Source organism: Penicillium riverlandense (genome assembly GCF_028828495.1).
Source record: "Penicillium riverlandense strain IBT 135883 chromosome Unknown utg000006l_segment0_segment0, whole genome shotgun sequence".
Lineage (NCBI taxonomy): Eukaryota > Fungi > Ascomycota > Eurotiomycetes > Eurotiales > Aspergillaceae > Penicillium > Penicillium riverlandense.
In genome coordinates this window covers 1,331,487-1,351,841 of record NW_026643197.1, presented here as the reverse complement: position 1 = coordinate 1,351,841, position 20,355 = coordinate 1,331,487, and the positions used below count along the sequence as shown (strand labels likewise).

Here is a 20,355-nt window from a genome sequence, read left to right as displayed (position 1 = left end):
AGACAGGGGATTAGAGGATTAGAGTGAGTCGAGGCTGCATCGGGTGGCATCGGGGTCGGCGTGGAATTTTCAGCTGTGAGAAAGAACCCCGTGAACAAGGTGGAAGGCAAGAGGCCCCCGGTGGTTGTAATGGGGGAGGGAGAGGGATCAGAGATGCATGGCGGTCGGTCCGGTGGGCTCGCTGGAAGGGTCAACAACCGTCAAGTGCAAGTGTCGATGGTGAAGTCATCGGATCGGCGTTTTGGCTCTCCGACTAGCACAAAGATAGTCACCTCGGCACGAACCCAATGCAGAGGGTCAACAATAACAATCAACATACCAAAATACCACGATCCTTTATTATTAGAATGCGATAATAAGAAATCCCTCCAATCCTCCGCATAACTGAGCCTGTTTGCATAACTAGCCGCATTCAGCCCGGATGCCGCGGACAGCCGCGCGGCCAATGAACGTGTGGGTTGGTAATCGACGTCACCGTCTCTTCTAAGGCTTGTTTGCTGTTGCCTCACCTCTTCTTCCTCCAGCAGTCTGCGATCCCAACCAAAATATGCCCTTCCCCTTCATCCCATACCCGTCAGCCAAGGCGGGCTACTGGAGCCCCGTCACCTCGACGCTGAATTGGTGCGAGGAGGTACGTAACCTTGTGTTCGCGCAGGCTGGGAGCTGACATCCATCCAGGACTACTATGCCACCGTCTACGCCGCCGAGATCGTCAATACCCTGACGAACCTGCTGTTCATGTGGCTGGGCATCAAGGGCATCATCAGCTGCCGCCGCAATCAGCATGACCAGATCTTCCTGGTCGCCTACTGCGGGTATCTGCTCGTCGGCACGGGAAGCTTCCTGTTCCACTCGACGCTGAAATGTATGTGCTCAACTGCTGAAGATGTCAGATCCATAGCTAATCGATGCCCAAAAACAGACCCTATGCAACTAGTCGATGAGCTCTCCATGATCTACACAACCTGCCTAATGGCCTACGCCTCATTCTCCTACTCGCGCCCCACGGGCGTACGCGTCTTCCTCGCCATCTCCCTCCTCAGTCTGGCCGTCTTCATCACCCTGTACTACCATTACCTCCAGGACCCAGTCTTCCACCAGAACGCCTACGCGCTGCTGACCACGGTCGTCGTCCTGCGGAGCGTGTATATCATGGAGAAAACACTGCGGCCTAAATGGCGCAAGACGCGCGAGGAGGACCGTCTCGCCCGCGAGAAGAAGGGCCTCCCTGTCCCGACTAAGGAGCGCCAGCACTATGAGAACGTGCGCGATATGAAGACCATCAAGACGATGTGGTTTATGGTTGGCTACGGCCTGAGCATGTTCCTGGGTGGCTTCTTGATCTGGAATTTGGATAATCAGTTCTGCTCGCAGATCCGCCGGTGGCGTCGGACCGTCGGGTTGCCGTGGGGGATCTTTTTGGAGGGGCATGGTTGGTGGTATGTTGTGTTCCATTGTCACTCAAAAGTGGTTCAGAAACTAATTACTTCTCCAAGGCATATCATGACCGGCATCGGCGCATACCTCTACATCATCTGGGGCATCTGGCTCCGCCATTGCCTGAACCAGCGCCAGGATGAATACCATCTGCGCTGGGCGCGGGCTTGGCACATCCCTGAGATCGTTCGCACCTCGCCCCCGGTAAGCGAGAACGGGGTGACCAGAGACAAAAAGTCGACCTAAGCTTGTTTTCGTACTGTCGCCTCGCAACTGGATACCTGAATTGCTGTTTTCCTAGTGCAATTATAACCAACCACGAAAATAGACACCGAAATTTCCCTTCCTTGTCTTTCGCGCTTTGTGTCTTACGTGGTCAGACAGTTTGCGATCCGTTCTGTTCGGCGTTGCTGATGGGAGATAGCCTGGGCTGAAAATCATAGATATGAGCAAAGGAGCAGAGATTTTTGCTATAGATGGGAATGCGTGATTGATTGACGATGGCTGACCAAGTTTACTCTCGCTGATCCTCTATCTGGACTTACCCTCTTCAACAGGAATACAGATAGCCAGTAGAAAACAATGAAATTCTTCATGACAGTATCCTAGTTCACCAGGATCCCAGACCCGTGGGCTGAGCTCATTCATATATGATTGTTGTTGCCTGTATATACAAAAAGCGTCTATCTATCCTCTTGCGCAGTTAAGTATTCGCACGCACACCCTCACAGCTTCGACGTTCCGCCCAGCTCAGCCTTCTTTTTATTAGGCCTCCGCGGCGGCGCAGGGACATTCTTCAACCACTCCGCATCAATGGTCATCTTCTCAACACGCGACTTCTTCCCCCACTCCGCGCGGAAACTCTCCTCCTCATCCCTCCAGCGCCTTAGCTCAGGCGCAAGCCACGAAGCCGCCGCATCGGCACACTCATTCACAGCCTCCTGCGCGAGCAAATGTCCAAAGTCCTCCAGAAACACCTCGCGCACGCGGCCCGCAGCTACGCCGCCGCTCCCGCCGACGCCGGTGCCCGTGTTGGACAGCTTGTCGGCACGCATCGCGGGCAGACACATGTCTGACTTGCCGGCGAAGATGTAGAGCACGCTGGGGCGCAGGTGCGGGAGCTGGGCGAAGATCCGCCATGGCTCGGGTCGGTAGAACGGGAATGAGCCTAGATGCGTGGGGTCCAGGTCTGGGTGTGTGACTCGGTTGATGGGCTTGTTGTCACTCGGGTCATTGTGATAGTTTGGTCGTGAGAAGGTGAAGACTTCCTGGTGGAGAGGTGTGCGCAGCGTCACGGGCGTCGAGCCCTTATCGGTCACAGTCTTGTCGTTGAGCGGGTGGATGGCCGTTGGCAGATCGCGGAGCCCGTGCTCGACCCAGCGAGCCAGCACGCGCGGGTCCCAGGCCTGGTAGAATGGGCTGCGCTTGAATCCGTCTGCGGCGGCCTGGCGCGACGGCCATATGTCGCGCCGGTAGGTGGACAGCTGGGTGGTTTTGGCGATGACACGCTTGTTCTCGTTGTGCAGACTGAGTCCGTCGAGCTGGGTTGTCTGGCGCTGGATTACCGGGTCCAGAAGGACCAGTGTGTGGATCAGGCGCGGGTGCATTAAGCATAATTGTGCACTGGAGGGAAACAGTTAGTCGCAATTCATGATTACCGAGACAAAGAAGGAAGAATCTGACAGATGTGCGCCGCCCATGCTATGCCCAATGCCGACGATGGGCCGGGGCATTTCCGCACGCTTGACGTTGACCAAGTGCAGGAGATCTCGCGGATGGTCGAACCAGCTGGCTGGAGCGGGGATGGATGTCAGTACGCGACCACTAAATAGAACTCAGGACATACGGTCATTGCCCAGCACATCTTCATTAAGCACACTGCTCTGGCCCTCCTGCGCAACATCGGTCATCCAGATACTACGGATGCGAAAGCCGCTGGCCTTGGACCGAGCGTGGATTTCCTCCCACAGGGGCTCGTAGAGTTCCTAGAAACAGGATGTTAGAAAATATTATAAATTGTGTACTTCACCTAGATAATTACCTTGGGGAATCCATTCGCATGCGCCGCGAGAATCGTTACGTCGCCGGGTTGCGGATTGGGGTTGTCGAGCGGGATGTACTGCTTCACGGCCAGGTGTAGCGTGTCGTCCACGCCCGCGGTAGCGGCAGGATACTCGCGGATGTGTTGGCAGGGCACCACATGCTCGACGATGCGGAAGGGTGATGCCATGATATTGATGATATGTGAAGATGTTGGGGATTCGATGCGATCATGAATAATTATATGGGGCCCCGGGAAATAAGGCAGAGCCAATAATTCCGGTGCCGAGCCGAGGATGTCGCATCATGACGGTGGGCCAACTGCCGACTGGTCATGCCTTGCTGCTCTCTGCTCCTATACACCATGAACCGCTTTCTTTTTCTTTTTTTCTTTGCTAATCATTATTTTGTCTGCTTAATCAGTGTACTCACTGTCCTAGTCGTATAGTTATTCATTACCGGTAGGATGAACTGTCGTACAGTGTAGGTACGCGCACACCCACTCGGGATATTCCCATTCTGAACTAATTCCTATATCTAATCACCTATCTAAATGTAGGTAATTAACGATTTAGTAATTATTATTCCATCTATTAACTCGCCATCTTCACCGATCTCTGTATGAGCCTTTGGTGTATATTGACTGTCACGTGATCAGGCGTTGGCTTCGCGCGTTTTGCGCGCGTCCATCTGTTTCTCTCCCGTTAGTCTCGAGCCACTCAAACCCTTGCTCTCCCAGCCATGGCGCACGACGAGGAGCTCCAGCTCTTCGACCAGTGCAATATCTGTATCGTCTGCTCAAAGGATCTGTCTTCAGAGACAGCACAGCAGGTGCGCACCTTGTTCTTCCCCGCTGACTCGAGCCTGCCTAGTTGACAGCCCACCTTCAGCTCGCGACAACCGTCAGCCAGAACAGCGGCGAGATCTCCATCGTCGAAGAGCACGTGGAATTTGAGAATATCGCCCAATTCACCCACATCATTTCCAACACCATCGACTTCAAAGACTACCAGACTGCTTGCGACGCGCTGATTCCCGTCGTGAAACCGCAGTGGGTGCAGACGTCGCTCGCGAAGAATAAGCTGGCCAACCCGCGCCAGTACAGTCCTGATCCTCGCCTCTTTTTGAACGATGTGGTGGTCGCCTGCGGTGATATCCCAGAGGGAGACAAAGATGCTATTATCGGCGGAGTGTTGGCTAAAGGCGGGATTTACAGCCCTCGAGTCACTCTGATGGTCACGCATCTCGTGGATCTAAGTGTTGATTCTGATAAGGCGCGTCTTGTGAAAGCAAAGAAGTTGAATATTAAGATTGTGCTGCCACACTGGTCGGTCCTGATACGAATGTCAAGGAAAATACACTCCTAATTGAATTGTTATTAGGTTTGATGACTGCTTGAAACTCGGTCGACGCATTATCGAGACGCCTTACCTGCTTCCCGACCCGGAAATTCTGCGCGCTGGCCCCAATGTGCCCATTCAGTGGCACGAGAACAAAGATCTGGTCGGTGCATCTACACCAGATCCGCCCGGGCTGCCCACCTCATCAGCCCGTGAGAACCAGCGCAGCGTTTTCGACGGGAAGCGTGTCATGCTGTCCTCAGATCTCGGTATTGGTCACCGTCTGCAAGAAAGCATTGAAGCGATCATCGAACACGGAGGCGGTACAATCACGTCGGACGTCTATGATACGGATATTCTGATTTGCCGTTTTCGTGAAGGTGTGTCGTATCGGACAGCATCCAGACTGCATAAAGACGTTGGCAACCTCGCCTGGCTTTATCGTCTTATGACCTTCAATATGTATACATCGCCATTGCGCCGGCTTCTTCACTACCCCGTTGATCGCTCTGGAATCCCTGGTTTCAAGGGACTGAAGATTAGTCTTTCGAACTACGTCGGTGAGGCGAGGATTTACTTGGAAAATCTGATCGCAGCGGCCGGTGCTGAGTGCACCAAAACACTCAAACAAGATAATACACACCTTATCACAGCTCATGGAAACAGCGAGAAATGCAGTGCAGCTCGGGAATGGGGCTTGGAGGTGGTCAACCACCTATGGCTTGAAGAGAGTTACGCGAAGTGGAAGATGCTACCAACCTCTGATCCGCGATATAGCCATTTCCCACTGCGAACAAATCTCGGAGAAGTGGCTGGCCAGACGCCTCTAAACCGTGATGTCCTCGAGCAGGTGTTTTTCCCATCCGAAGACACCGTTCTTCCAAGTCCCGGCCGCCCTGTGATGCAGAATAAGGACCAGAATACAACCTCAATACAGCCTCCCCCGAAAGGACACATTGCGGACGAAGGCATTGCAGACACGACGCACGGCACTCCACAGACAAATGGAAAGTCTCGCCGGCTTTCAGATACCAGAAAGACGCCTGCGCGATCCCGGCTCGTCCCCGAGGGTAAGGAGAACGATACCCCGTCATCGACCAGTAGCCGCAGGTCCAAGGATGCAGCTACAGCCCGACTCCACGAAATCGCTCCAGACATCGCGCTGTACGAGAAAGAGAAGAAGCGCGTGGGAGGGGTCGTGTACGGGGGCCGACGCAAGTCGGACGAGGACCGTGTGTCTGAAAATAAGAAACGGCGATCTGCGGAAGCTCCGGACGAAAGCGACGGAGAGCAGACAGATTCCAAGCGCCAGAAGAAGTCCCGGCCGCCAATTGCGATGCATCTCTTGATTACCGGCTATCAGAAGTGGGTGGGGAATATGAAGAAGGAAGATGCAGACAAGGTTTGTTTGATTGGTCTCTAAATCTATAATGCAGTCCCTCTAACAACGCAACAGCGACACCTCCGAGACCTTGGAATCATGGTTGTCCAAGACGCTCGCAGATGTACTCATCTCGCAGCGCCGTCGATCCTGCGAACCCCAAAATTCGTCAACGCCCTGGCGTATGCACCCGCAATCGTCAACATCGAATTCATCACCAGCTGCCTCAAGAAGAACGAGCTCTTGAACCCCGCAGATTTCCCGCTCAAGGACCAAGAGGCCGAGACCAAGTTTGGATTCTCTCTTGCTCATGCCGCAAAACAAGCAAAGAAGAACAGGAACAAGCTCCTGCAGGGCTATCGCATCTACTGCGTCGAGAGCATCCGCGGCGGATTCGAGGCGTTCCAGTCCATTGCGCAGGCGAACGGCGGAGAATGCTCGCTCTTCCGGGGTCGTCTCCAGCTCGCCAAGCACTCCCGGCGGGAAGAAAGCGATGACGAAGACAGTGAGATGGAGGACGAGCCCGTCAAGGATGAGGTCTTTCTGCTCAGCAGCCTGGCGCCCGAGCATACGCGCCTGTGGCCGCGGTTCCGGCAGGTGTCGCATGATATCAAGAAAACGCCGCGCATCGTGCGTGTAGACTGGCTGTTGGACATGGCCATGTCGCAGGAGACACGAGCCGCAGACGACTATGAGCTGACAGAGGAGATGGCGGGGAAGGCGGATGAGATGGCTGTTGATTAAGCTTGGTCCGGATAGTTAGCCTTTCCATATTGGCTTTATTTGGGATAATCACCCACCAAAGTCAGACCCTCACCGTCTGGGTCCTCCCCAGTCTAATGAAATCCCAGTCTAATGATAAATTTTCTTCCACCCACGATTACGGTAGGCTTGAAAAGCCTCCTGGATACGATCCTCGCTTTATCAGAATTTTTGGGCGTGGTGGTGGTGGGTAATAATAGGAAGAACTTGGTAGAATTACGGATATACCGCGGTGACGCTGAATTACTTGAAATAGTTTAGCGTTACAAAAGATTCAGGACCCGCACCACCTATGGGGCTCCAAACTTCGTTCACCTTATTAGCGAGCGGTTTTCGCATCTACCAAGCATGCCTCTCTATTAACTTCCAACCCCTCTGATCCAGCCAAATGACTTCCCAGGACAGCCTCCCCCCGCTCCCTGATCTCATCGCACTTGCCCAACAGTGATATCAAGTCCTTGCGCCTTGCATGTAAACAATTTAGCAATGCAGCGAGTCTCCGCATCCAGCGAGTGTTTTTGTCCGCCAACCTATTAAATATAGAGGTCTTTCGCGCAGTTGCGAACCACAGGAAGTTCCGCCACAGGGTAGCGGAGATTATTTGGGACGATGCGCGCTTCACGGAGGGCCCACAAAGAAGTATTCATCTCTCCGAGGAAGAAGAATGGCTCTCGAACTCGGACTCGGACTCGAGCGAAGATGAGGATGAGGATGAGAATGAGGATGGGGATGAGTGTCCCAAATGGTTTAAGGTTTCATGCAAGCGAAATCTTAAGGAACTGAGGAAACGCAAGAATGGCGACGTGGACCGCCCAGATCATATCGCGCGAGCAGAGCAGGTTGCGGCACAGCCTCCGCTGAGAAACTGCTGGGAGTATTATCAAGATTTGCTACGACAGCAAGAAGATGTGCTAGCCGCTACCAGTGATGAAGAGGCCTTCCTGTACGGGCTAAAGCAGTTTTCTACATTGAAAAGAGTCACGATCACCCCTGCAGCCCATGGTCATCTTTTTGCTCCTTTTTACCCGACCCCAATGATTCGGGCATTTCCCAAAGGTTTCAACTATCCCATCCCTCGCGGATGGCCGACTAGCGGGGAACATGAGATTCCACCACTCGCCTTTCTATGGCAAAATCTCGATGAGGGGTATAAAGAAAAATACCGTGGATTCCGCATTGTGACACGCGTGCTCGCAGAAGAAGAACACAATGTCTCCGAGCTGATTCTGAATGCCAACCAACTTCCTACTGGAATCAATTGTACGATCTTTGATGATCCTTGCAAGGAGTACGACAATTTTGCTACGGTGCTAAAACATCCGGGGTTCCGTCGTCTAGACCTTGCCCTAATTATTGGTGGAATAGAGCGCGAAGAACTGAATTGGAGCTCGTTTCGCAATGGAAGGCTTCGCCAGGCACTAAGCGTAGCAAAAGACATAGAGGATATTAGGCTACACACCACGGTCATTAGTGACCCTTATTTTGACGGCACAACAGAGGTAGGCGCTGGATCACTTCGTCATTTCATTCCTTTACAGAGCATCTTTCCTATAGAGAAATGGTCGAAGCTTCGCCATTTCGAACTATCGCGTTTCCTAGTGGTGCAATCCGATGTCATCTCATTGCTTTCTGTATTACCAGAGACCCTCCGCTCCGTCCAGTTGAGTTGGCTGAAATTCCTCGACGACGGTGGGACTTGGTATAGCTTCCTCGCAGAAATGCGCAAAAAGATACGCGAAAATGTTCTCTGGCCAGATCGAGATACGGCCTCACGGCCAAAAGTTACGATCGGGGTATCAACATTCCATATCCGGGCTGGACGTGGGGTCTGGCTTGAAAAGGAGGTGCAAGACTTCCTCTACGGAGAGGGGGAGCACCCATTTTATAGTGATACGCCCAGAAGTGTGAAGACCGGATTCGGAACCGAGAGGGATACATTTGAGCCCAATCATGCTCGTCCTCAGGATTGTCGAAGTGTTTTAGAAGAGAAGGGCTATATCAAGCCCCTTGAATGAATGGATTGCCTCCTGCCGAGTCCTCATAGAAAGCTCTCTACGTGATGAAATTCACAGTCGAACTCATACAATATCCACCTACGTATGCAGTTGCAATTGCTTGAGCAGCTTGAACAGCTGGATTAGTGCTCGCCGCATAACACAAATGCACGTCTTTGCGTTTAGTCTAGAATGTACCGAAAATCAACACTCGCTGGTGAGGGCCTGACATTTGGAGGCGGGTATAGAGTCGCAGGCATCTCATTTGTTCTGCTGCCAAGGTCCTGTTCGGAGCTACCACCTAGCTTATCTCCGCCATCAGGTAAATGATGACAAATTGAACTACAGATCGGGAGACTCGGGGATGATTTGACGCCGTTGATTGTCTGAAGACCATAAGCAACAGGCCAATCCAATCAATGTAGGGAAAGTAGGCGGGATTTTTTCAGCAGCGAACCGGGCTTTGGATTGATCTCCAGTATAAAAAGTAGAAAAGCGTCTACAAATTAGAAGCATGAGCCCGTCCACAGCTGACTGACATTTGACTGCCATTTCCAGTCAATCTATTTCCATCCTCTGGATCACATACATCATCATGGCCAACCTTGCTGCCATCATCCCGGCTGCCAAGGCGCCCCTTGAGGTCCATGAAGTCGATACTTACAATCCCGGCCCTCATGAACTCCTCATCAAGAACGAGGTCATTGCATTCAACCCAGTGGAATTCAAAATTGCCAAACTCGGCATCTTTCCGTTTCAGTTCCCTGCCATTATTGGCTCTACCTTTGGGGGAAGAGTTGAAGCGGTCGGCCGACAAGTCACAGACTTTCAAGTTGGTGAGAGAGTGGTGGTCTCGAAGAAGTTCGGGGTCGTAGGCAATCAATATGGGGCATATCAAAGATATGTGCTTGTTGGGGATGTCATGGTCAGCAAAGTCCCGGCCGACATCGACTCAGCCATTCCGGCTAGTCTCATGATGAATTTGACCTGTGTGGTCGGCCTATTCACTGGAAGAGTGGGACTGGACAAGCCCAGCCTCGACGGCTCCACGCCAGTCAAAGGTCTGAAGGTTCTGGTCTACGGCGGCTCCTCCAGCTTTGGCGGTCTTTCCCTATAGTATCTTTCCCAAGCTGGTTACGCGGTCAGCACGACGTCCTCGCCCAACCATCGTGACTTTGTCTCCAAGTTGGGTGCCGCCGCGGTGGTCGATCACACACTCGAGCCGGACGCGCTCGTCAATGAACTCGTGGCCGAGGGTCCTTACGATCTATTGGTGGACACGATCTCTCTGCCGAACACAGTTGCGGTGACGGCGCGTGTGCTTGCAGCCCAGGGTGGCGGGAAACTGTACACCATGCAGCCTGCGTTTGGGCCTGAGACGCTTCCCCATGGCGTGACGCGTGTGTTTGAACCGTGGTCCGATTCTCTATACGAGGAAAAGAACCGCGGCTTGCAAGAGTGGGTGATGAAAACGTATCTCCCTCATGGAACTTCCCGGGGAGCCATCACTCCGCTCCCAATCGAAAAGGTCCGCGGGGGGTCAAAGGGAGTAAATGAGGCACTGGATCGCATGCAGAAAGGAGTCAGTGGGGTTAGGTTGGTCGCTGACCCTTGGGAATAGAGTCCGGTTGAAAAAGTGTTTCAGCACATAATATTTAAGTTACAAAGTACCATAGTGGACATGATTGTCAATCGCTACTAGACCACCAATAAGCACCTAGTAGGTATCGGCTCATAAGTAGCTTCTAGTGTCATAACTTATGGTTACATTGCTAAGAACGATCCCTATAAACACTAGTTATACAAATTAAGGTAATACCCATTTGCTAAGTACCCGCCAACTAATTCGTCACGTCCCCTTGACATTAGTGTTTCTCGTCTTCTTAACAAGAACATGCCCAGAGCCTTATGGCGAAACCAACTCTGAATCCTTACCAACCCCACACTAAGTAAATCTAGCTAGTCCCGGAACTAACTCCTAAGATAGACTATGCCTACGAATAGGATCATCAGGTGCATTAACCGTCTATCTACTATAATGCATTCGACTATAGTCAATTGCTTCGCCAGTTTTAACTTTCAAGAGCCTAGTAAGTGAACAGAAAGACGATTATTATGAACATAGTATAAAGCATGATACTGAAAACCGCAATTCCGCTAGATACTTTAGGCATCGTGGTGGTGGATAATACTAGGAAGAAGTTCAGAGGGGGAAGGAAAATGATAATTTGACTGTGTGATAGTTTGACTGTGAAGGACGCCCAATTGCTTCCGGGCGAGTATATCAATTGACCGATTTCCTACTGCTCAGGTGGAAATTGGACTAGGCTTCCACGGCTTACCCTTGCTAAACCGCCACCAGTTGACATTGAACAGATACCCAGTGCCAGTGCCGGTATAGACGAAGTACAGATCCTGAATTCCCGTCGCGCCACTGACAGCACAGGACACCGTGGTCCATGTTTGCCATCCCCCAGTGCTCGGGATAGTACAGGCACCAAGAAGAGTGCCGCCCACACTGCCGAGGTGCATCTCGATTGTGCCGCCACTTGTAGCCGAGGAGACTCGAAATTCAACAGACTTGGCGCCCTTACCACCGCCAAAGTCGACGCCTTCGACTTTAATGTAATCACCATCATTGATATTGCAGACATCAAGACCGCCTTCGCTACAGACCTCAGTTGAAACGCCAACTTCCCAAGCGATCAACTCTGCCTCCTGGCGTTGGTATGGGTCCAAGGTGTCAATTCGTGGAGCGCCCGTCTTGGTCATATTCATCTCGGGAATCGTACCATCTGGGTTGTAGGTAAAGGGCTCAACAGCCACAGATCGTTCGAAGCCACCACCTCCTGGTAGAGCGCCGTTATGGTAAAAGAAATATGAATAACCCTTATAATCAATGACCCCAGGATGATTTGTAAAGCTCGAGCCTTGGGTCTGCATGATAATGCCCTGATAACTCCAAGGTCCGAGGGGTCCTGTACCGATTGTGTAGCGAATATCCTCAGAGCAGCAGTCTGCAGCGTAGACGTTATAGTAGATGCCATTTCGCTTATAGACCCATGGGCCCTCCTCAAATGAAGTTGTGCGATTTTCACTGCCTTCGCGTGCCCCAAAACCAGCAACCGTAAGGTTGATCTGTGCAGGACTACCCGAATATGAGATCATATCCTCGTTCAGCTTGACGTACCATAGGTCTGGGTTGCCCCAATATAAGTATGCCTGGCCGTCATCGTCAATCATGACAGTTGGGTCAAACTCGTTATTCTCCAGTAGAGGGTGACCAAGCGCATCCACATACGGACCGGTAATTGTGTCGCTTATACCAACACCAATAGCCATAGCTCCAGTCGCGCCATGGGTCATCGGTGCGTAGTAGTAGAATTTGTCATTGCGCGAGACGACTTGGCCTGCCCAGGCATTGGCACTCGCCCAACTGAAAGTCTTTAAGCTCATGACTGTGCCATGATCCAACCAATTGACCATATCCGTGGTCGAAAAAAGCCGCCAGTCCGTCATATTGAAGAATGTTGAGTCTGGCAAATCGTGATCGGTAAAGCAGTAAAGGCGCCCATCATGTACGATCGGTGCTGGGTCTGCTGTGTATATGGTCTGTATGATGGGGTTATCGGCTCTAGCAAGCTCGCTGCCGCCCAGCAACGCGGATAAGCATAGTAGGGACCGGAACAATGGTGCAAAGGCCCTCATCTTGGAGAATGGGTCGTGGATTTTAGGGCCTCCCTGGCTGGAATGATAATATCGAGGTCTCTTAGAATATCGTATAACCCTTCTCGCGTTGTGCAAATAAATTATTGGCAAAGGTAAGATTCCAAAAATTGAACTGATATCGATGAGATTCTAGAGGGACTTAAATATCAATGATCATGACTTTTCCCGGACACGTAGAGAAGACTTTAACCGTCTCGAGGCTGGGATTTGCTCCGGTGGGAACTCGACTCCAGACTAGAGCCGAATGGCTTGTTCGGATCTGGGACCTCACCCCGCGAAACTAGGGCGGTAGAAAAGGCGCGCTCATCTATTTAGGCTAATCCATCAAGGTCAGGGCCAGTCCAGGAAATGGCGGGCGGAATACTAGATCACATTTTAACTGTGACGGTCCGATGTGATAAAGAAGAAGTGACATTCAACAGGAATCTTCAAACTGGGGAGAAGAAGAAGGAAAAAGAGGAAGGGCAACAGACTAGGCCTCGGCAAAACCCGTGGGTATGCAGACACATTCATGTTGTGAACGAGCCAACCTGCCACACTTTTCCTGGGGTCCTTGCGTAAGCGCTAATGCAGGTTATTGGGTGGGCCACATCTAATTGCGGGATGATAACCAATAATCGTGAGTGACCCCATGTTAAAATGTTGACCCCCTGTCAAATCTGCCGAACCCATATCAAATCTGCCGAACCCCTGTCAAATCTACTGAACCCCCGTCAAATCTGCCGAACCCTTGTCAAATCTACTGAACCCCTGGCAAACCTGCTGAACACCTGTTAAACCTGTGAACACTAACAAATTTAGGGGGACATATGATGCTTACATCCTGACCTGGATAGCTATCTATCTATATGCTTAGCTTAGACTTCATCAGGGCCCACGTCGGCCCAGGCCCAACTTATCCTAACCGACGAATTTTAGGTTTTAGGCCAAGTTCTATATAATGGACTATGCGCCCCTAATTAGGCCACAAACAATATTAAATAATACGACTAAAATTAAATTGGTATTTTACTCCTTAGTATGCTTTCGGGTAATATTTGTAGACTTACCTTTAATGATAAGGGCTCTTCTGAAGCTAGAGGCTATAATCATAGTGCGAAACTTATCCTAGAGAACAATAGCTATCTTTTAAACGCTCCCTCAAAGAGGAGTCTCTCTCCCTTACGAACAACAATGCCATTGATCGTGACGTCCACGTTCGGCAAGTAGCAAGCTTGAAACTCCCTTTCTCCAGAATCATACTCGGTCACAATTTCCCACTCACCAGATTTGAAGGCTTCAAAACCAAGTACGGCGTTTGTATGAGCTAACCCATTCTCGTAGATCTGTAGTGTGATTCCTCTAGAGTCGTTGTAAGCCTTATAACTCTCTCAGGGTCGTTACAAGAATCTAGCCCAACCAGAAAAATATCCGACGGATTCAAGACTCTGGAAAGCCACTAAGAGATTCCACAGCACCAGCAGGAGTAAAATATTGACAACATCACCGTCGTTCTGCTGCGGTTTTCCAGGTTCTTCAGCCAAACGAGGGCATCGTCGTAGGCTCCATGAAGACCATGGAATTCAACATATTTAAAGCAAGCAATAGAAATTTCCGCAAATTTCCGCTGCAACTCTATTGGAGAAAGGTCCAAGGCGTAGTAGTTTACTCGTTTCTCTGTTCGTTCACACTCCCGCAAGAAGAAATCGAGCTTACGCAGGTTTCTATAATAATATGTCAGAAGCGAACTAAGCGCGGCGATCAGACCACAAGTAGTCCTTTGGACCACGCATTGGAGTGCAAGTTGACGGACCTACTACCAAGCTCCACTAGCTGTGCGTTTTCTGGAATCCACTCCACAATTCTTGTTTCGTGTGTTGTTGTGTTGTCAAGACCTCCATCTCCGTGTTGGCTACGTAGTATTCGTCCAGGTAGGGGGAATTGATAGAGACATCACAGCGTTTGTTAGGGACACCACAGTAGGAAACGAGCGTCTCCTGCCCTTTGGTGGATTAAATTCTTGTAGAGATTATCCACGAGGGAAAAGTTTGTGTAATCGTGCCGAATGTCGACAATCTCGACAGCATCAACTTTGATACTTGCTGCTGAAGACATTCTGCTGTAGGCACTTTGCAGTTGTGTCAGATGGTAATTTGAACGAAGACGAGATAGGCAACAAAAGAAACAGGTGGAAAATACCCAGCTCAAAACGGACCGATAATCCGGGCTTATGGAATGAGGCAGCTGCGGCTAATGCAACCAATTTACCACTAATTACAGCAGAGGGCGAAGTAGCCGTCAAGGATGAAGCCCGCAGACGCGAGTCGAAGAGGATTGTGTGTCATATTTGTCTCATGTTCGTGGCTCTTATGTTCCTACACGTCAGTTTGTACACTAAGCTCTGTGGCCTCATAGTTATTATTGTACCTGCTTAATCACACCTATCTACTTAGGCTTAAGAAAAAGAGAAACATGTTGAGCAATGCAGATACACCACGCCTCCTTACTAAGTAGTAGGCGGCCAATGCCCCCCAAATCTAAGCGCTAGGTAGGTAAAGGGAGTATTCTTAGTGTTAGCGTCTCGAATACCCTTATACAGTCGCGGGATATCTAGGAGGCTGAGACATAAAGACGGAAGTGGGAACGTGATGCTAAATAGAAACGCGCTGAAATCTGCCGCTAGGGCGAAATTAGGGATCATGAAAATCAGAGAAGAGAGGGCAAAGCTTGAATGAGTCAATAGAGATGACGGCTAGCCAATCTGTAGTATTAATAGACGTGGGGGTATATTTGTAAATAGCATCAAAAGTTGGTCGGTAGGGTAAAAATTATCATTAGACTGGGGAGAAACCACGGCCGCGCAGCGTTGGGGTCCCGACTTTAGGGGGCGAGTATGTCGTAATTAGCATTAGTAGCTCTTTGTTGTTGTTTCTGGCGTCCTTTATGATTGACTAAAGCGTTTGTGGGTCTGTCACGAAACGAATATCCATGATCATTGCAATGGATGCATGCAAGAGCCTTAAAAGAACTTGACACCCTCTTGGCCCTCGCTGCCGAAGACCTGTGCCTTGCCGCGTTTGACCAGAACCTGCAGGGATTTGAGCATGAGCTCAATATCCATCCCATGGAACTCTTCGGCAGAAGAAAAAGAAACAAGTCAGCTTCTAACCCCATACCCCCAGGAAAAGAACAGGAGAATACCTTGCGACGCAGACCCCTCCCCCTGCACAATCTCATAAACCGTCAACACACTTCCCTTCTGCCCGGTCCCCTCGACCCACTCGCTCACAACATCCGCCCACTCCTCCGGCCTACGCCACCAGATCCAAGCAACCGATTTGGGACCATCGGCATCAATCCACTCAGCGCGCTTCCCGCCACCACCCTCCTCCTCCGACCTACACATCCAGTCGACCACCGCGCGCGCCTCGCGCAGATCCAGGCGTTTGTGCAGCGCCGCGTTGTGGAAGAGCGGCGTGTCAACTGCCTCGATGAGATTCAGTCGGTATTGGCGGTGATGGCGGCACCAGGCTTGGATTAGGAGGGACCATTTGTGGAGCTGGGAGTGGCGGGTTGTGGTGTTTGGTTGGGGGGTGAAGAAGGGGGGGAAGTTGTAGGTTGGTGGGAAGGGAAATGGTGCGGGTGTGGTAGTGGTGGTGGCCATTGTTGTTTATTCAGTGGTCAAAATGGACCTTTTGAGAGGGTTGAATGAGGAAGAAGTCGACGGTGAGGTGGAAGTGGAAGTGTAGATCAGAGTGGGGCATCCCGCAAATTATTCTGCCGTGATCTCGACCTTCTCTCTTTCTTTCTCTTCTGCTTCCACCAATTGACCACATACACAAACACACACAGGGCACCATGACAACACCTCCTCCATACAAGCGCCAAAAGCGCGAGGAATACCGCCGTCAACTGACCAATGCCGCCCCCGACGACACAGCGAGCTTCAAGGCGCCGCAGAAGCGGTTTTTCCGGCAGCGCGCGCATGCAAATCCCTTCTCGGATCACCACCTGGACTAGTACGCTACTCACATATGAGATATATGGGAAACAATGAAGGCTAATCTGTGAATAGTCCGCTGAGTCCAGCGCATATGGACTGGTCGTCGCATTATCCTGCGTTCGTGAATCCGGATGCCTCGAAGACGACTCCCGACGGTGCACGGAAACTGGTGAAGGATGTTGAGATTGTGGATATTGGGTGCGGATTTGGCGGTTTGACGGTTGCGCTGGCACCGTTATTGCCGGAGACGCTGATGGTTGGTAAGTGGGACAAATGTGGGAGGGTGGAAGACAAGACAAGGTACACTCTAATCACAGAAGCAGGCATGGAAATCCGAACCCAGGTCCTCGAATACCTGAACTCTCGCATCTGCTTTCTCCGCACGCAGCAGCAGCACCTCAAGAACAAGGCTGCCGCCACATCTTCAGAGTCACCTGCCCCCCCTGCCGCAGAGGAGGAGCCGGTCCAAAAAACATCCGATAAGCCCGCCGACGAAGCCGGCACGACGACGGCCATCGTCCCCGGCAACTACGAGAACATCTCCGCGATCCGAGCCAACACGATGAAGTTTCTCCCTAATTTCTTCGGCCACCACCAGCTGTCCAAGATCTTCATTTGCTTCCCCGACCCGCACTTCAAGGCGCGCAAGCACAAGGCGCGAATCATCTCCGAGTCCCTGAACGCCGAGTATGCCTACGTGCTACGCCCTGGGGGATTGTTGTATACCATTACTGACGTGGAGGAGTACCATCATTGGATTCTGCGACATTTCCAGCACGACCCGGAAACGCAATCTGTCTCGGGTGGGATCAAGGATCTTTGGGAGCGTGTGCCGGAGAGTGAACTAGAGCAGGATCCTTGTCTTCGTGTGATGAAGTTTGAAACGGAGGAGTCGAAGAAGGTCACCCGGAATAAGGGCAACAAGTACGTGGCTGTTTTCAGACGCAAGGCCGATCCGGAGTGGCCTGCCTAAGAAGAACAGAGAAAGCGATTGCAAGAAGACTCTGCTTGACATCCGTGGACGGCAAGCACCGCGAAAAAGATCAATGAATTCCAAAACAAGCTTGATAAATAAACACACATGCAGAAACCATATACCAATCAATAAAGATCCCAAACGACCAACTTCCAAAAGCACAAACTATTAAATATCATGAAATCAATAACTCATTAGCCAAGCATGTAACTCCTAACACATCCCAGGAGCTTTGAGACGAATGCCTTCGCAGTTCTCACAGATGGCCAATTGCACCGGGCCACCAATAATGCGCCCCTTCGCCGTCCGCCTGGGCTCGCCCTCGCGAACGAAGAAGCGTCCCTCAGACCCAAACCCATCGCCACATTCATGGCAGACGAAACAGCGTTCGTGCCACTGTCCGCCAATGGCAGAAATGACGACCTCGTCTAGCACATTCTGTTTACAGCCCTGGCAGCGCGGCGCCGTGCGGCGGGAATGGCAGTTGAGACACCATGCAAAACCGTCCTTCTCCACAAACGGGGTCTGTGGGTTGAAGGGATCACCGCACTCGGCGCAGAAGAAATGACCGACATGCCACTCGGCACCACAGGCAACCACCACCTCGCCTTCAATCGGGGTCTTGCAGCTCTTACAGCGGGGGCTGAAGAGTTCATGGAAGTCCAGGTGGCAGTAGAACCGCGGTATGTGGGCTTCTTCGTCATGGGGTGGTGCATTTGCCAGTCGTTCCGCACGGCTGGATTCGGGTTCCTCGTAGAAAGCCACGCATTCGAGCGCTGTCTGGCAGTGGAAACAGGTGAAGCATTCTGGATGGAACCGCGAGCCTCCAGCGGTTACAATCCTTCCAGAGATTCCAAGCGAGCAGGACTCGCATCGCGCCGTAGGGACACCGCTCCGCGTGTATGGTGAGTACCATTGGCCGCGCGAGTTGGAGGGTTGCTTCTTTGGGACTGGCTGTTGGCTCTGGCTGCTCTTATTTGCGGGCTGAATCTCTTGGCGAGAAGGCTCCGAAATCTCGGAGATGGTCGGTTCTTGGATGTCCGGGACATTGATCACTGGGATTGGAGGTGCCTCGGACACTTGGATCGTTGGTGCCTCCGGAACTGGAGGAGGGGCCTGGGAGGTCGACTCGCGAGCCTGACGATTGGGCCTCGACTGCTCACTTGGCTGCCATTTAGGATCAAAGCTGACAATGGGCCGGCCACTTCGATCACTGACCGCGGTAGGCTTGGGCAAGTTGTCGCTTCGGTCTTTCAACTTCTTACTGGTGGCTGCGCGGATGTCGTCGCTGCGGATCTCCATCCCTCCCTTGGTAGGCGCGGTCTCCTCCTGGGCGCTGGGAGGCTGCTTGGGTAGAGCATCGTTTTTAGTATACTCGGGGTTCTGAGATTGGCTGGGAGGGTTCTTGTGGATGTCAAAACGGGCGATCTTGTCTAGTATCGGGCGGTCATTTGCGGAGCTTCTATCCCGCAACCAAGGAAGAGTTTTGCCAATCCTCGGGAGAGAATTGCGCGGCTTTGACTTTAGAACGGAGGAGTCCGATCTAGAAAAGCTGGCCTGCGCATTTTGTTCCGGGTTGCGAGGATCACGAGGCTCCTCATAGATTTGATCGTTTGGATTTCTGAAGATTCCCTTGGATGAACCACTGCTGATATTTCTTGTTTTCGATCCGTCAGTCTCCTCTGCAGGCAATGCAAAGTTGACTTTAGAATTCTTCTTCAAAGGCCCATAGCTCTTATCCTTGGAGAGAGACGAACGCCAGGAGCTCGAGAATTTCTGACTGTCAGGACTGGAAGAGCTGCCACCGGATGATCCACTTGGAATCCTGGTAGAAGAGGCGGCTCTTCGCGGGCCCTTTGTACTCGAAACCCGACCCGAATACCGTTTGGTGTTATCTGGGTTGCGGTAAGGGCCATGCGGGTCCTTGTATGGCACGCCGGGGTTCTGGTGCGCCCACACCAGCTCCGCAGCTTCATCCTGCGCCGCCTGGTACAAACTTCCCTCATCCTGAAGGTCCACTTGTTGCAGGGCATCCCGAAGGGACCGTGCCTCTTCTCTCTCCTGGCGTCGCTGCTGGTTTTCCTGGTAATAGGGGATCGAGGAGTCTGGGAGTGTGCGAGAAAACACCTCGGCAGGAAAGATCTTGCGCCCAGAGACTGAACGTGGCGGGTCAAAGGCAATCGAGTTGGGGCGGTTGGTCGAGGTGCGGCGAGAAGCCAGGGAGCTGCTGGAGCGAGGCTCGTCCTCACCCGCGTCGGTCTGTCGATACATGGAGAACGCGGAGGCCGCGCGCGGAGGAAGGTTATCCTGAATATCTGACGTGGATGCTTTCCCTGGCAGTGGGCGCGATCCAGTCGGACGAGCTGGACGATTCATCCGGAGATCTTTTAGGTAGCTTGCTGTGATTCGAGGGGGTTTAGCGGGACAAACATTCCACAGGACGGGAGATCTAAGGGGATCTCAGGGGATCTAACCGATCTGGTCACTAGACATGTACGTCGGCCCGGGCGGCGACACTTTCCTAGATTTGTGCATCATGGCTGCTGCTGTTCGGGGACAATCAAGGGATGAGGAATGGATGAGTCCAATATCAACAAGATAACGCATCGGTGGGGCCACAACAAACAACTGGCGCGGCAACGCCTGACTCATCCGCACGTGATGCCATGGAGAAGTATACAAAGGATGGGAGGAAAACAGTAATTCGTACAAAG

The 20,355-nt window shown here is 51.9% G+C and overlaps 9 protein-coding genes across 9 annotated transcripts; 5 read left to right on the top strand and 4 right to left on the bottom strand.

The window, feature by feature from the left end:
- Positions 1–547: 547 nt before the first annotated feature.
- N7474_006794 (ceramidase) lies at positions 548–1,683 on the top strand (the record flags this gene model as incomplete). The annotated part of the gene is made up of 4 exons (XM_057198204.1): positions 548–631; positions 679–865; positions 923–1,439; positions 1,497–1,683. The coding sequence occupies 4 exons, from the start codon at positions 548–550 to the stop codon at positions 1,681–1,683; spliced, it is 975 nt and encodes a 324-aa protein (XP_057051644.1).
- A 479-nt stretch (positions 1,684–2,162) lies between these two features.
- On the bottom strand, positions 2,163–3,667 carry N7474_006793 (putative toxin biosynthesis protein; the record flags this gene model as incomplete). The annotated part of the gene is made up of 4 exons (XM_057198203.1): positions 2,163–3,060; positions 3,121–3,229; positions 3,284–3,422; positions 3,479–3,667. The coding sequence occupies 4 exons, from the start codon at positions 3,665–3,667 to the stop codon at positions 2,163–2,165; spliced, it is 1,335 nt and encodes a 444-aa protein (XP_057051643.1).
- Positions 3,668–4,218: 551 nt separating this feature from the next.
- On the top strand, positions 4,219–6,933 carry N7474_006792 (BRCT domain-containing protein; the record flags this gene model as incomplete). The annotated part of the gene is made up of 4 exons (XM_057198202.1): positions 4,219–4,308; positions 4,368–4,804; positions 4,860–6,219; positions 6,274–6,933. Coding segments are annotated over 4 exons (2,547 nt in total), but the record flags the coding sequence as incomplete, so codon positions are not given.
- A 513-nt stretch (positions 6,934–7,446) lies between these two features.
- N7474_006791 (uncharacterized protein) lies at positions 7,447–8,975 on the top strand (the record flags this gene model as incomplete). Its single annotated transcript, XM_057198201.1, has 2 exons — positions 7,447–7,472; positions 7,532–8,975. 2 exons carry the CDS (start codon positions 7,447–7,449, stop codon positions 8,973–8,975), a joined length of 1,470 nt encoding a protein of 489 aa, XP_057051641.1.
- A 574-nt stretch (positions 8,976–9,549) lies between these two features.
- Positions 9,550–10,071, top strand: N7474_006790 (chaperonin 10-like protein; the record flags this gene model as incomplete). Its single annotated transcript, XM_057198200.1, has 1 exon — positions 9,550–10,071. The coding sequence occupies one exon, from the start codon at positions 9,550–9,552 to the stop codon at positions 10,069–10,071; it is 522 nt and encodes a 173-aa protein (XP_057051640.1).
- Positions 10,072–10,819: 748 nt separating this feature from the next.
- Positions 10,820–12,662, bottom strand: N7474_006789 (glycoside hydrolase family 43 protein; the record flags this gene model as incomplete). The annotated part of the gene is made up of 2 exons (XM_057198199.1): positions 10,820–10,836; positions 11,297–12,662. 2 exons carry the CDS (start codon positions 12,660–12,662, stop codon positions 10,820–10,822), a joined length of 1,383 nt encoding a protein of 460 aa, XP_057051639.1.
- Positions 12,663–15,681: 3,019 nt separating this feature from the next.
- On the bottom strand, positions 15,682–16,326 carry N7474_006788 (ESCRT-II subunit protein VPS25; the record flags this gene model as incomplete). Its single annotated transcript, XM_057198198.1, has 2 exons — positions 15,682–15,794; positions 15,864–16,326. 2 exons carry the CDS (start codon positions 16,324–16,326, stop codon positions 15,682–15,684), a joined length of 576 nt encoding a protein of 191 aa, XP_057051638.1.
- Positions 16,327–16,520: 194 nt separating this feature from the next.
- Positions 16,521–17,638, top strand: trm8 (tRNA (guanine46-N7)-methyltransferase; the record flags this gene model as incomplete). Its single annotated transcript, XM_057198197.1, has 2 exons — positions 16,521–16,681; positions 16,738–17,638. 2 exons carry the CDS (start codon positions 16,521–16,523, stop codon positions 17,636–17,638), a joined length of 1,062 nt encoding a protein of 353 aa, XP_057051637.1.
- Positions 17,639–17,854: 216 nt separating this feature from the next.
- N7474_006786 (LIM domain protein) lies at positions 17,855–20,017 on the bottom strand (the record flags this gene model as incomplete). The annotated part of the gene is made up of 1 exon (XM_057198196.1): positions 17,855–20,017. The coding sequence occupies one exon, from the start codon at positions 20,015–20,017 to the stop codon at positions 17,855–17,857; it is 2,163 nt and encodes a 720-aa protein (XP_057051636.1).
- Positions 20,018–20,355: the final 338 nt, after the last annotated feature.